Below are 15606 nucleotides of genomic sequence, written 5' to 3' on the forward strand. Positions count from 1 at the left end.
ATAATCGCCGTCGTCGCGGTTCGTCGTGTCAAACGCGCCAACATTGCTGCAATAATTGGGATACTAGAGCCGTGTTTGCGTAACAAGGAGGGGAGGGGAGCAGCAATCGGGGTCCGATCACGCTTTGACACCAGTCAGCGTAGTGCTACGGGGCGGAGGCTGCAATCACCCAGCAAAAGGTGAACGATTGGTGGATGATGCTTGTGTATTTTTATAAGATTGACGAATGCAACACTAGCCATCCGTTGGCCGTTGAGGCGCGCACGTGAAAGCAATACAATGAAACAATGCACCGAGAATGCACTCGCTTGTACGCGACAATTTACGACACAACAAACCGATCGCGAGCCTAATTAATTACGCTCGAAACTGAAGACTGAGAAGAAGGTAGTAGGTAAAAGGAGTGGCGCGCAGTGAAGTTGCAAGGACGACGACACCATTGATCGCGTGCTACTACGTCACTCCATTACAACCCCATAGCAACCACCGACCGGAGCAATTGAGAGAGATCCTGTTTGAGTGATCAAAAAGATGCTACAGCTTGCATAATATTCGGAAGGAAATTCTTCACCATAAAGGCACGGAGACGGTGAACGGTCAGGAGCAGGGGAAAAGAATGAATTCTGATGATATTTACGAAAATCTTCCCTGTCACACCGATGAGGCATTGCGGAACGGGAACGGAACGTCAACTACCGGCAACAGAGTGTCGTCTGTGATGATGGAGGGAGGAGGAGGAGGAGGAGTAGCAGGAGGTCGGAATCGACACACTGCCGAGGGTGACGAACACGGCGAAGGCAAGGTGCAAAATAATCTCGCCCTCAACAGCAAGGACATGTTGTATGCGACGCCGTTGAAAAAATCCGAACGACCGGTAAAGGTGCTAAATAATGCACCAGCGATGCAGAATGGGAATGGTGGTGGCGGTGGTGGCCGGCAGAACACGACCACGGCCAACACTGGCACCTTCAGCGGCGAAGCGGAGCGCGACACGAAGATCATCAATGCCGAGCTGGAGGATCGACGGATACGGGACTTTCTGAAGGATACGTCCCAAATGCACAAGAAAATCGAGCTTCACAAAACGTACCAAAGTTCGAACTTTTCCTACCTCGCGCGAAAGGAACACTTTGCCGATCTGGTGCAGCGCAACGTGAACAGCAGCAATGGGGCGGCGGCTGACCATCACTACCCAGAGCCGGCTGGTGATGGTGGGGATGCTGCCGGGGACGAACCCGACTCATCGGCGGCACTAGCAGTGGCGGCCGTTGGTGGGTACAAGACGCTGGCCGGCGAGGAAGAGGACAAAAACTTAGATCTCGACATCAATGAATCGCTGAACGAGTTGGAGGCGCGCTGCAATGAAAAGCTCGAGATGCTGGCCAAGCTAAACCGCACACGGTCGAGCACTGCGACCGAGCAACGATCCCAGGAGGACAACGAACAGCAGGCCGATCTGCTGGGTGCGCAGTTGATGGTGGGCGGCGACGAGGGAGATGCGGCAGTCGTTCCCAAACCGTCGGCACCACCGCTTTCCGCACTTACCACGGAACGGGGATCGAAGGCCGGTGGTGGCAGCAACAACTTAACCGATCCGAATGCAGGCGGCGCTGGTAGCGGCGAGGCGATAATTAGCGCTCATCTGAACCGCGAGTGGGTGCTGAAGAAGATTGCTATGTGTTTGGAGCAACGGATCTCGAAGAAACCGGTGCCTCCGGTACCAACGGTCGGGGCAGGAGTTACCCAGTCCATGGAAGGGGCACCCACACCTTCCGCTTCGTCTGTACCTCCAGCCGGACCGGGAGGATATTTTGCCCGAAGCGGCCAAGCGGTGGCAGCTAGCGGAGTGCCACCGACGGATGGAGGGGGGCATCATCGGGGTGGAGAGAATGGACTGCCTTCGCTCGGTTACCTTGTGCTGGGCTCAAACGGGTCGGGCAAAACGTCGATTTGTAACGACATCATCGAGGGAACGTCAGGCACGAAAGGAATGCTCAACAGGCGGCTGCTGGCATGCTACTTTGTCAACTCACAGAATCCCGAGTGTCACAGCTTGAGTATGTTCATTCGGAGCGTGATTTTGCAAATTTTAAGCCATTCAAGCTACGTGAACAGCACAGGCAGCTGTGGCGTTGGTCCACCGGAGCTAATCAACCTGTCGGAAGTATCCGTGGAAGCGAACGAACTGCAGCCGGTCAATACTAGCAACGATTGTCTGCCGGAAGCGGATCAGCAACAGCTTAAAGCGGAGCCGGTGCTACCCCAACCGGCAGGTGAAAGCCACGGCTCTAATCAACCTGCGACAATGGACGCGACGGACGGTTCGAACGAAGCCGTCGATAAGGAGTTGGAGGATGCGATTAGAACGGAAATGAAAATTAACGAGCGAGTGGCCGAATTCTGCTCCAATCGCAAGAAAGTATCGCGCCAGCAATCGGAACCGGTAGAAAGCTTAAGCCGTGACCGGGAGCAACCGAATTATCCGTACAAAACGCATCCGCCTGCAGTGGCGAAAGCGGGGACCGGCAATGCAGGAGCGGAAGAGTCGAACGACGATGAAAAGCTGGACAAAGCGACGATGAGTCCGGGCAGGCCGGCGAAGGTGTCCAAGATTCCAATCGCTATTGGCAGTACGATTCGCAGTCCAAAAAAGATGTCACCAACGAAGGAAGACGGCAGCGGTAAGCAGGAACAGCTGGAGCACCATCCGGGTACGAAACCGACCCCGGAGGAGGAGGAGCAGGATGACACTATCCTCGAGGGTGGTGGAGAAGCGATTGCCGAAGGCGATATGAGTGATATTAAGCTGGTGGAGGATGAAGAAGAGGACGCGGTTGTAAAATCGGACGTAAGCGAGAAAGCGAAACAGTCAGAACCGATGGTTACGCCAGAACAACCGGCGGCGCGGAACGATTCGGAGGAGAAGAAGCAGCACACGATGCGTACGACGAAGCCGATGGAGACGAGCATACCGCCTCCGCTGCCAAAGTCAAAAAACTGTCGCCAGGTAATAGCGGACGGGTACTATGAGATGCTGCTCAGCAATCCGGACATTTTTGAATCGCTCACGGTAGACAGCATCGAGAAGAATCCGGACGATTGCTTCAAGAAGGCGATACTGTTCCCACTGCTGGAGCTGTGTCCGCCGAAAAACGCGCTGCTGCTGCTGATTGACTCGATCGACGAGAACTACATCCAGGACGGCAATCTCATATCGACGCTGAAGGGCAAGCAGGTGACGAAGAGCCGCAATATAGCGGAACTGCTCTCGAACCACATCCACCTGATGCCGAAATGGCTGTTCATGGTGTGTACGGCTAAAAAGCAGAACAAAAACATCACCAAACTGTTCACCGGGTTCAAGAAGCTAACGCTGGACGATCTGCGCAAGTCGCACGTGGTGAAGGACGTGCAGCAGTACATCATCAACCGGCTGAACACGGACTTCCGGGGCATCAATCTTACCAAAGACATCATCGAGAGCCTCAACCAGCTGTACATCAAGTCGAACGGGTGTCTGCTGTATCTGTACAAAGTGCTGAACGGGATAAGGGAAAACTTTTTCACCTTCCGCGAGATAAAGCTGATACCGTGCACGCTGAACGGTTTGTACCTGTACATATGCCAGAAGTCCTTCAACAAGAAGCAGTACAGCAAGATCCGCCCGATCCTGAACGTGCTGCTCGTGTGCAACAGCTACGTGGATAAGTACTTCATCTACAATTGTCTCCGCACGCACAACTACACGCTGGAGATGGAGGACTTTGAGCGGCGGCTCGAGCTGATGCGCAACATCGTGGAGTACAGCCCGCTCAACCCGTGTGCCGTGCGGATCTTCCACAACTCGTTCTGCGACTGGCTGATCGATGTGAAGTTTAGCACGAAAAAGTTTCTGTGCGATCTGAACGAGGGGCACGTGATGGTGTCGATGTACTACACGGTCGTGGCGGACGAGATCTGTCCGAACAAGCTGCGGCTGTATCTGTACCATCTGATCAAGACGGGCGAGTATCTGACGAGCAAAAATGTGGATCTCGATCTGCTGCTGATCCTGCTCGAGACGAAATCGAACCTGAGCGACTGCTTCTACACCAACCTGCTCAACTGCTGCGCGATGTGCGAGGACGAGTGCCGGAACGACATCAATCTATCCGCACGCACCAAGTACATGCTGGATCGTTTCCTCAACGGTCAGCTGGGCGATGACTTTATGATCTTTTTGAACGATTTCTTCAAGCCCAACCTGCCGACGGACTGTAAGGTGCTGAAGCTGCTGATCGAGACGGGCATCAACAATGCAGACACCGCGCTGTCGTGCGAGTCATCCGCGATCAATTCACCCGTGCTGTCAGATCGCTCGCAGAACATCGATTCGGAGCTGGCGGAACTGTTGATCTCGAGCGAGAAGAGCTGCCAGCAGGAGCTGCAAAAGTCCATCAATCTGGAGCTGCTGGACTGTACCGGTGCTGTCGGTGGTGGTGGTGGTGGTGGTGGCATGTTGGATGGCGCACTGCTAGCCAGGGACGGTGGGGCGGGTCGTGTTTCGGCAGAACTTGCGCGCCATCGATACAGTGCAGGACCATCAATTACCAGTGGCGGTGTCGGTGGTGGTGATGGTGGCAGTAGTGCACTGGGCGATTCAAAATCGGACATCCAGAACGATCGCGTCGGTAGCGGTGTGCAGTGCGACATGTTTGAGGGCGAGATGCACAAGGGCAAAGCGCTGATTCACATTCTGGCGAACGAAGGAAACCATACGCTGCTGGAAAGAGCGTTGAATGTAGGTTAAAAGCGAGAAAATGTCAGGCGGCGGCAAACATGGGCTTGTGAGTGTGTGTGTTAATATTTGTTTTGTTTTTCTTCTTTCTCTTCTCCCCCTGGACTGCAGGCCTGCAAAGATCCAATCGATCTGGAAATTGAAGATCTCAACGGACAGACGGCACTCAACATAGCGGCAAGGAACGGTCATCAGGAGATTGTAAAGCTGCTGCTTACCTACAAACAACCGCTGCGCGACGGCACCGGTCGGTATCGAATGATTGACGTGAACCATGCGGACCGTGACGGCTGGACACCGTTACGGTCCGCTTCCTGGGGTGGTCACACCGAGGTGGTGAAGCTGCTCATCGAAACGGGTGTGTGTGCAATTGATCGGGCGGACAAGGAAGGCCGTACGGCGCTGCGGGCGGCGGCCTGGAGCGGCAACGAGGACATCGTTAAGATACTGATAGAAGCCGGCGCAAACGTGAACTCGATTGATAAGCAGGGACGTACGTCACTGATCGCTGCTTCGTACATGGGCCACTATGACATCGTGGAGATACTGCTGGAGAACGGGGCGGACGTGAATCACACGGATCTGGACGGCAGGAATGCGCTGTGTGTGGCTGCACTGTGTGGCAGCTCGGGGTACAGTAGGGTAATCTCGACGCTGCTAGAATACGGCGCGAATACGGACCAGACGGACAACGAAGGCATGTCACCGCTGTTGGTGAGCTCGTTCGAAGGCAATGCCGAGATCTGTGAGCTGCTGCTGGAGAACGGAGCCGATCCGGACATGGCCGACAACATGGGCAGGACACCGCTGTGGGCCGCGTGTACCTCGGGCCACGCGAATGTGGTCAAGCTGCTACTGTTCTGGGGCTGCGGCATCGATTGTATGGATTCGGAGGGCCGTACGGTGCTGAGCGTAGCGGCGGCACAGGGCAATCTGGAGACGGTGCGACAGCTGCTGGATCGAGGCTTGGACGAGACGCATCGTGACAATGCAGGCTGGACACCGTTGCACTATGCGGCCTTCGAAGGGTACGCCGATATCTGCGTGCAGCTGCTCGAATCAGGCGCCAAGATCGATGAGTGTGACAATGAGGGCAAGGCGGCGCTTCATCTCGCTGCCCAGGAAGGCCACAATGCCGTGATGGAGGCAATCCTGAACATTCATCGACCGTGCATCGACCAGCGCGCGCACGATGGGAAGACGGCGTTCCGTTTAGCGTGCTTGGAGGAACACTTTGAGTGTATTCAAACGCTGCTGAAGTTTGGTTGTGATATCAACTCGAAGGATGCCGATTCGCGTACCACACTGTACATTCTGGCACTGGAGAACAAGCTGAAGGCGGTCAAGTTCTTGCTGGAATATTCGAACGCGGACGTAAACATTCCGGATAGCGAGGGACGAACGGCACTGCACGTGTCCGCTTGGCAAGGTCACGCCGAGATGGTGAAGCTGCTGATAACACTCGGTAAGGATGGCGCGGGGGGAGGAATTTGACGGTCTGATGTGGGACTGTTTCACACAAATATGTGCGCTTTTTTCGCTGTAGGTAACGCTGATGTTAATGCGATGGATTTGGAATCTAGAACACCGTTGCATTCCTGTGCGTGGCAAGGCAACCACGAAGTGATGCAGCTTTTGCTGTACTACGGTGCCGTTCCGGATCATGCCTGCAAACAGGGCGCAACGGCGCTGGGCATTTCTGCACAGGAAGGACACGAAAAGTGCGTCAGCTACTTGCTGAAGTACGGTGCCAATCCGTACAAGTCGGATCACTGCGGACGAACGCCGATCAAGCTGGCGGCTAAGTCGAACCGTAACAATGTGCTACGAATTCTCGAAAACTTCACCAAAAGTAAGTTAGAAAGGGGTTTTACCTAAACATAGAATCTTATACCCGGAAATTTGTTTACTTGTTCCTGTTTTTTCCAGATGATTTGGATTGTGGCAAGATGATGCATCCCCATCTGAACTTGAAATCGCCGGATGAATTACCTCCGTGCAGCTCCATACACAATCCTTCGCCGTCGTCGGGCTATCCGAACAATCCGAACCTGCTGATGCCGGCCGGTGGCGGTGGTGGTCCGGCGATGGTTAACGTATCGTCGACTAACTCCAACACCACCAGCTCTACGACACAGAACAACAATTTCTACGAAAACACGATGCACTCGGACACGAGCAGTCTGCAGAAGCGTAAAAGTGTCATCTCTAGTCAATCCACCGGTAGCAGTAATGAGGTTAGTAACTAACTGTCCTGATTGTCATTAGCAACCGCCTACGGTAGCTTAATTCACATCGTGTTTTGCTTGTGTGTCACTTCCAGCAAGCGCCGATGTCGTTTACGCAGCAACTTCAGAAACATTCGCGCCATCACAACTCGAAATCGCATCACATCGTACAGCAACAGCACCAACCGCACCATCAGCAGCAAACGTCTTCGTCCTCGGTGGCGAAGTTTTCGAACAAAAAACATTCCCAGGTACTGCCGAATGTCGAGGAGTACCAAGCAAATATAGGTAAGTGACGAGGAATGGATATTTTTTTACCATTTTGTGAGCCGGTGTGTGACTAATCTTTTGCCACATTCCCTTCCCGATAGCGTCAAACATTCGCATCAATCCGAACGATGCCGATCTGTTCGATCTGGGATGTATGTCGCCACTGTACGCGACGCCACCGCATTCGCCGAGCAGTGAAATTAGCTCGCCGGGACAAAATCAGCCACCGTCGTCGCTGGCCCTGCTCGGCAAGCAGTTTGAAGAGATGAACATCAGCCTTTCGAACAACAGTACGATTATGAACCCGCACGATAACCACTTTGCCCGAGATACGCACATGCGTATCATTCTCGGCAACAATCAGAAGGAGAGCGGTCAACTACAGGGAGCGAGCGGTGGTGCCGGAGGTGGAGGGTAGGTATCGGCACCGATGCCAAGACGCGCGTGTATTGAATGCAATTTAGTGAAATGTGTTTTTTTTTTTATATTTTTTGCAGAAAATCATCCAAACGCAGCGGAATTGCAACCAATCCGGCGATGCGTTTGATACGCAATCGTATAGATTCCGCGGCGCAGCTTATTCGCCGCACAAACAACATGCTATCGAGTAGTGGAAATAACCAAGGTTCATCCAGTATTGGGGTGAAATCGGGCACGTTCCAGTGGCGCAAAGAGAGCCAGATGTAATTGGCTGAACTGGCGCAAGTCAAACAGGGATGTAAAATTGACCTACCTACCTAACAGCGTGTGCTGGGGAAGTGTGCAACAGGTGGGCAGCAGTGGGTAGCAGCTACATTCAGATCGGATCCCCCGAAAACGTGGTAAAAACAAAGCAATGTGTGTTATTATAGCATGTGGTCCACACGTGGCGGTGGAATGGAAACGGTGTTGTTGCGCGGCGTTGGAATGTTTATACATATGATACTCTTTCGTCCTCCCCCCCTGGCACGTAGTATTTAAGAGTGCGCACCGAATGTTCAGTGAAATTTTTAATTATTATAACGATTCAGACGACCGATCATGCATCTGTGGCTAAGGATCGTGGCATGAGCGAGATGCGCTGTATCCAATGTGTGGTGGAGAATGTGTGACTGGCGGCAGCCTAAGTAGTAGATTGGATCAGTATGTGATGATAGTGTGGCATTTATTATTAAACAAAGAGTGTGTTCTGCATTTACGTACACCCGTAGCAATGGAGAGCACGCGACACTTAATGTAAGAGTTTATCACCGGTTGTAGTAGAGCGGCGAACGCGGGGCGGGAACATAGCAAGTAGCATAGGGAAGCAATGAACAACCCGCATCAAAGATTTCGTACTGTGTCGGTCTGACTTGACCGAACTATTTACTAAACATCACACGTAGATGTTAGTCCAGTTGCTCAGCGGGGAATATATTAAAAGTAATATCATAAATCATAAATTATGAACCGGGCGAAAACGTACACACATACACACAAACAAACACACATTGAGCATCGTTTGAAAACTTTACGACACTGTGTCTTATCGCTTCTCGGGATGATGGAATATGGATAGAACTTTTCCTGGTTTTCTAAGTTAGTTTCTTGCTTCGCAGAGTGCGATATTCTTGTACCAGTATTTTGACTTTTCTTACATGAGATCTATTTTTATACCAATTTAATAAGCCATGGCAAACAGTAATGGGTGGTGTGCGTATTGCGTTTTGGACTGATTACATTTGGGTAGTAGTTACAAAGTATGTACAATGTACGCTCGTTTTAAGTAGCATACTATTTTCATACCAATTTTTGTGTCGCGCTTATCGGTTTAGCTTAGCCCCAACCCGTAGTAGGAAATTATTTAGTACCAGCCGCCATGACAATCTATTTTTGTACCTTTTATACACCTATTGTCCAATTTAGTGGGTTGTGTTTTGCCATTTCCAGCTTTTTCGTTTAACTTTAACTGAACGCGTCAGGGAAGCTAACAATACAATGGCCTTTGTAAAGTGCGATAGGATGGAATTATTTAAATGTTTCTCTTATTGGTTGGCATTATTTGAAATCACCAATTAAATTAGCACTTTAGCTGGGAAAGGAAATCGGTAGAATGACATATTTTCGTGACACTCACACAGCAAACATATTACTTACTAGGGTTGTTGAGCAACTGCATGATATAGGAAGAGATATAAAAAAACAAAAACAAACTTGTGAAACAAAGAAATATATAAAATCTGGATGAAATGGAATGGAAAATGCCGATCAATGCAAGATTCCTTCGTCGTTCAATCTTTTACACGTCGCAAAAGGAACCTCTTAGTTTTGGCGTTGTCGCGCATGAGGCAGACCCGTTTTGTGTGGAAAGATCACTACTCACAAATCAATTAACCTGAAATTCAACCAGTTGATAAACAGCACTCACCTCTAACTTAGACTGTAAGAAAAGAAGCATTAACAAGAGATACGTGTTTATTTTGGGTACCGTGACGTGTAGCACAACCATACTTCCTACCATATAATATCCTTCCCCATCGCCAGCCCATTTGAAGCAAAATGTTTAAGAAACAATCGGCAATGAGTCGGTTGAATCGATTCATTTAAGCATTTTTGTACAATATGCTGTCTCAACAAAACCACTTGGAAAAGGCCATATTTCAAGACAGAAAGCATTGTAAACGGGAGAACAATAGGAGGAGAATGCTACTTGTTTTGTTGAGGAAATGAAATGTTTGTGTTCAATATTATTTTATGTGTGTGTGTGTGTTCGTGTGTCATCAGCTTAGGCATAGTCCTGGAGGAACATGCGTAAACTTATGGATTCTAGTCGATTTTTAATTTGTAATCTAATGTAAACTGAGTTGCATCTCCGCCCGTTCCACATATTCATAATTAACCTCTTTTCCCTCTAATGACTCTGAAAAATTGCGTTCGATGATGATGGTCCCCTCTCATCGTTGCCACTCAAGGATGCAAGGATACGTTAGTTTACGGGCTTTCTGACGGCGGCGTCAACGATTTGATCCCACGGAACAATGAAAATGTGTGATTTTGTTTTTCTTTTGTAACAGTTTAACTCATCTCTCAACAGTTCGGATAGAATTGATAGTATTTCCGTTTCGTTTATTAGTTCATATCTGTAGCATGTATTATTATTTATTGGTTTCGATGTGTCTCCGTTGCAGATAGTGAAATCAGTTACGAAAAAGACAATTACAAGCACGAAAAACTTCCCCCGAAAGCAACACAAGATATAGGAGTGAAGAAAATCCCGTGAGAAAAATTCCTTTTCATTTCAATATGATTGACAGTGACCAGCTCTAACGCAGAGAGAACGTAGTGCAAAAGAAATAAAGAAACAAAATTAAAGTAGAAATGTTGCGTAAGGCATGTTTTGGGATGATGAATCCGAACCGCCTGTTCCGAACCGGTACCCCAGCTGTTCGCGGTAAGTAGCAGTGTTTGTATGTCTCGCTAATATTGTTCACTTTGCATTGATGTTTTACACTCCAAAAGAATATTAAAAAAAGAATTTCATTGTTGATTTCAAAACGTGAATGAATATAGTTCGTGTCATGAAAAAGAATGCGTAAAACTAGAACAAACTATAGAAATCGTTTAGATTGATGGTACGACCAAACCATATCCTTCGAGGACAGACAAGTAAATGACGTTAACTTGTGAACAGAAGTAAATAAGGATTTATAAATATATATTCCTTCCACGAATTAATGCAAACTAAAGTACGAAAAACAAAACTAAAATTGAAACATAATCGCTTAGCAAAATAGAAGTGGCAAACAAAACATTTTCTTCTTTACGGTGTGCGCGTGTGGCCGTTTCCAGCAGCTTGTGTCGTCGTTGTGTTGTTTTCGGCTCCGATACGATTAGATCGATCGCTACTCAACAATCAGCTCGTACCGTTCGACCTCTTCGCACATGCTGTTAAAGTTGTCGACAAACTCTTTGAAATCCTTTGTCTGTTGAAAAAAAGCATACAGATTTAGTATGTTGCCACAGGTCCCTTTTTTCATTTTTTTTACTAATTAAATATATTACCTGTTCTACTGGGACTGGTTTTCGTTTAGCTTTGCGCTGTTTTTTGTTCTTCTTTCGCTTCGCTTCGTCCGTTTCCGAATCTGAGCTGAGCTCTTGGCCATCATCCGAGCCAGCCGGGTCTTCCTCCTCTTCCTCATCGTCGTCATCATCAAGCCCCAGATTAGCTAGATAGATGTTTTTCTTCTTCTTTCGAAGTTTTGGTACCCGCGCATATGTTTTTTGATGAGCCTTGAGGAAGTAGATAAAAAGAAAAGGAACAATAATGAAGCCAAATGTATGTATCACACCCACCGCTGACCAGCGTTTGTTCACACTTACCGAATTGTTTAGCCATGCCGGTCGGTCCGGTGTGTCGAAAAGCACCACATCGGGATCCACGTTTCGCTCCACGTTCTCGCAGTTTGGTTCGATCACTGATACATCCGGCGCATCGATGACAAACGGCTTCGTAGCTGCTGATGGTCCTGCTGCCTGTTCCGTTGAAGTTACACCACCACCAGGGCGTGGTGTAGAGGCAACAAACTCGCGCAGTGTATGGGGCCGTTTCGTGGGACTGCTGAACACGCGTAGGCTTTTCGTCGGAAACCGGGTAGGACCGCTGGAGCGGGTTTGCAGCTGTTTTGGCTGCCGTCGGAAAATGGGTCGCTTGGGAAGCAACTGTTTCACATTGTGCAGTCGATGGTGAAGCGTTTCATTCGAGATGTTCAGGGGCATCGGCAGCGTAACCTGGGTAACCGAGTTTTCCACCACCTCATCGTCCTCCTCGTTGAATCCGAAGTAATCCCGCGTACAGTTTTCCGCATGCGGAGCACGCTCGTCGTTTTCGTTGCTGTGGGCGTCATTGTCCGGGTTGACGGAAGCATTATCCGTCGTTTCGTCGAATATCTCTACCACACTGCCGACGGACGGAGCAAGGGATTTAGTTTGCGGGACATCGTTAGAGTGTCGTTGATTCGATTGTGTCTCAGTGAATGCAACGGATCCATCGTTCTCCTTGTCATACTGAAGCTCGCGCCGGATGAGATTTGGGGTTGTCGCTTCCCCCTCGGCGGCGGCAGGTAGCTTCTTGGCTAGCGGAGACATTAAGGGACTGTCACGCTGTGGTAGTGGCAATACATTCAACGGCATCAGCGGATTCCGATTAGCTGTAGTGCCTCGTTCGGGCAACACGATCACATCTTTGGGACATTTTGACTGTAAAACTCCGATCGAGCTTTTTGCTTCGGCCAGTGCAGCCGGTACTTTCGTCACACCACTCGAGGAGGTGGAGGAGGGGAGAGATGCCGGTGGAGGACGGTTTTCGATGTCGGAATCATTCATAGCCAACTGTAGGTCCTCTATCATGGAGCGGAACTGACCGGTGCTGAGGTTGAAATTTTCCACCGTTCGTTGCTGCTCCTGGGACAACAACGGAGACGGACACGCTGTCGGCCGCTGCTCCGTGACGCCGTTATTCATGCGCTGAATACTGCCAATGATGCGCATCGAATGGTTGAATGCGTGCATCGAACGCTCGTACCATTTTTTCAACTTCGTGCAAGCTTGCCGCATATTTTGATCCTGCTGCGGCGTGGCTCCCTTCGTCTTGCACCTTCGCATAGCTGTGATCAATTTAGCGCTCATCTCGCTCGTCGCCTTCAGCTCTTTGTACATTTGTTCGATCTCGCGAATGTCCTTATCGCTGATTGCTGATGGTTCGGGCAGATTTGCTTCTGTCGGAAATTCCGCGACAGTTTGCACCGTCGTTTCAGCGCATGGAGATTTACGGCGCTCGGTGATGAAATGCTTTGCAGGACCAACAGGAACGTTGTTGTTTTCGCTGGCAATACTTTCGTACGATGGAAGCATCTCTTTCGTCCTGTGCATGTAGCTGGTACGGGGAACGATCATATCCTCCTGCAAGCGCCAGGGTGATGCCGGATTGCACGAGATTGATGCTACGCTGGGGCTATTGGCGAGGCCTGATTTTTGTGCGGGCGTAGACGTGAGGGGCCCTTGTGATCGGACCGGTTTTAGGCGTTGCACCGCAGGATTAAGGATTCGCGAAGCTTCTAGCGGTGGATGGTCGTCAAAATGAAGCTCCAAATTGTCTGACAGCGTATGTACTGTCGGCGGTCCCGGCGGAGGCGGAGCTACGACGGGTGGTGTTTTGGGAATTTCCATGTTAATCTTATAATCAGTCTTGGCTGGCTGCTTCACCGGTCCACCGCCTATGTTTTTGATCACCTTCGTTAGGGCTTTTTTATCGAAGCCAAAAACATTGCCTGATTTTTGTGACTTTGCCTTAGGTTTTGTCGTTGCAGTTTTCAGGTTCTTCTTCGCCGTTTGGCCAGCTCGTTTCTTCTCCTTCTTTTGTTTCGTTTTTCGAGCGGGTTTACTTGATGTGGTAGAATCGCTCTGTTGAGAGGACGACAGAAATTCGTACACGTCATCGTTCTCCTCCTCTATCAAAAGTGGCAATGGTGGAAGTTTAGCTGGATGTGGGTTTTTAATTGTATTGGATTGTGGTTTTGCTGCAGGTGGAATTTTGGCTGAATGTGGCTTTTTAAAAGTATCGGCTTGTGGTTTTGCCGTGTTTGGTGGAGCGAGATTCGAAACATTTAGCAATTTGCTCTCCGGTGCGGGAGTTGGTGATTCTGGCACTTCAATAATTGGAGATGTGACAACAATTTGAGGTTTTTCTACACTTGATTTTTGCCACTCTAAGGTTCGTTGTTTTTCCGTCACATTGTTGTTGCCTTGCAGTTCGGTTGCTCTGCTGGAGGAAGAGTGCTGTGAAACTGTTGTTTCTTGCGTCGAGTCAGGCTCGGGATACTTGAGCCGTTTCAATTCTGCCTCTGGCAGTACCGGCACAATGCGTTTGATAGAAATGATGAGAGATTTAAACACGTGTTTGTCTATTTTATCCAGCAGTCCTCCTATTCCAGTGCAGACATTGTCCTTAACATTCACAGTAAGAACCTCTTTCTCATTGTTCGCGGAAGATACTGCCTGAGACGAATGTTCTAGAATCGAGGGTTGAGTATCGGGAGCTCGTTTTGGTGGAGAAACACCGGATTCGTGTGAAGGTATAATGCTGCCAGGTTTCCGCTTCGATGGTAAGCGGGAAGTTACGTTACTTTTGCCACTGTCCGCAATCGTTTGAAACGATACGCGTCTTGCAGTGCGTCGTTTCTCTGGGACGGCAGTGTCTTGTAGCGCTTGTACGATGACATCATCATCGTTGGAGTCTGTTTGTATTTGTTTTCCCGTTTCTTTTAGATCCGGTATTTCGGCAATACTTTGTGTGTTGCGCTTATTTCTCGAGCGTTTCGTGCTGACACTGGATTCGTCAAGATGTATGATCGAAGAATGATCGTCCGGAACGACGCTGATGGTGTGACGCTGCTTTTCGACCGAGTTGTTTGGGTTTTCATTTGTCTTCGTTCGTCGTGGTTTTGTTCGCCGAGTAACGTTGCTGATTCGTTCTGCGGCAATTTTCTGCTGCTCTTGCACTGGGTCTGTGGTGTTATCATCTTCGTTGTTTGCTGAAATGTCGATATGGATGACACTGCTGCTATCTAAAATGGGAAACCGTAAGTGGTAAATATTTGTGGGTATTACGGCTATGAGAGCTAATGCGGTAAATAAACTAACCTTTCTCATTTTGGGAAATTTCTTTCGACGAGACATTTTGTGCAAATATATTTTGTAAAACCACTTTGCAGTCAATTAGCTTATGCCGAAGATCGTTTGTAGTCTTACGGCCAGCAGCATTCTTCTGGGTCAAATTTTTCTGCGATCGGCGTGTTGTTATCGTTGCTGCTAACGTACCAGCATCAGCTGCTGACGACCGTCGTATTGCACACGTCGAGATATTATTTACATGCGTCGAATAGTCACGATTAACGATAGAGCTGTTGGTGGCCACAGTTGGTGGCATTTTGAATACGAGTTAACTGAACAAAAAACAACAATACACACACACACACGTACAACTTCTCCTACCAAGCCGAAGCTTGGGTAAGCGTTTCCTGATTTTACGGTACCACTGGCGAAAAAAACGCGTATAACACACCACACGTAACTGTTGGAAGTTGTTTAAAGTTGTATAAATAAAATATATCAAAAATAAAGCGCAATTTCACGTTAAACTGCTATTCTTTCGATAACTCCGCGTATGACGCCGCTGCGCAGCATTTGTGAACTGTGACGTTGTTTAATGGCACACATTTGACAGCTTACTGGTATAGACACTGGGCGAAACGTGTCGATTTGTGGTGAAAATTTTAAACTAAAGTGACGGATGATGCGAATGTCTGCGGAGTTTAT

At 49.1% G+C, this 15606-nt stretch overlaps 2 protein-coding genes across 2 annotated transcripts; one reads left to right on the plus strand and one right to left on the minus strand.

Moving 5' to 3' along the window:
* The first annotated feature begins 528 nt into the window (after nt 1-528).
* Nucleotides 529-9189, plus strand: LOC120952853 (ankyrin repeat domain-containing protein 50). The gene is made up of 7 exons (XM_040372393.2): nt 529-4780; nt 4889-6242; nt 6324-6629; nt 6707-7014; nt 7101-7293; nt 7377-7689; nt 7773-9189. Exons 1-7 carry the CDS (start codon nt 617-619, stop codon nt 7960-7962), a joined length of 6828 nt encoding a protein of 2275 aa, XP_040228327.2. The 5' UTR covers nt 529-616; the 3' UTR covers nt 7963-9189.
* A 1181-nt stretch (nt 9190-10370) lies between these two features.
* On the minus strand, nt 10371-15505 carry LOC120952855 (uncharacterized). The gene is made up of 4 exons (XM_040372397.2): nt 14932-15505; nt 11614-14855; nt 11296-11523; nt 10371-11216 (listed from the first exon to the last, which is right to left on the minus strand). The coding sequence occupies exons 1-4, from the start codon at nt 15215-15217 to the stop codon at nt 11136-11138; spliced, it is 3837 nt and encodes a 1278-aa protein (XP_040228331.2). The 5' UTR covers nt 15218-15505; the 3' UTR covers nt 10371-11135.
* Nucleotides 15506-15606: the final 101 nt, after the last annotated feature.

Source organism: Anopheles coluzzii, chromosome 2 (assembly GCF_943734685.1).
Source record: "Anopheles coluzzii chromosome 2, AcolN3, whole genome shotgun sequence".
NCBI lineage: Eukaryota > Metazoa > Arthropoda > Insecta > Diptera > Culicidae > Anopheles > Anopheles coluzzii.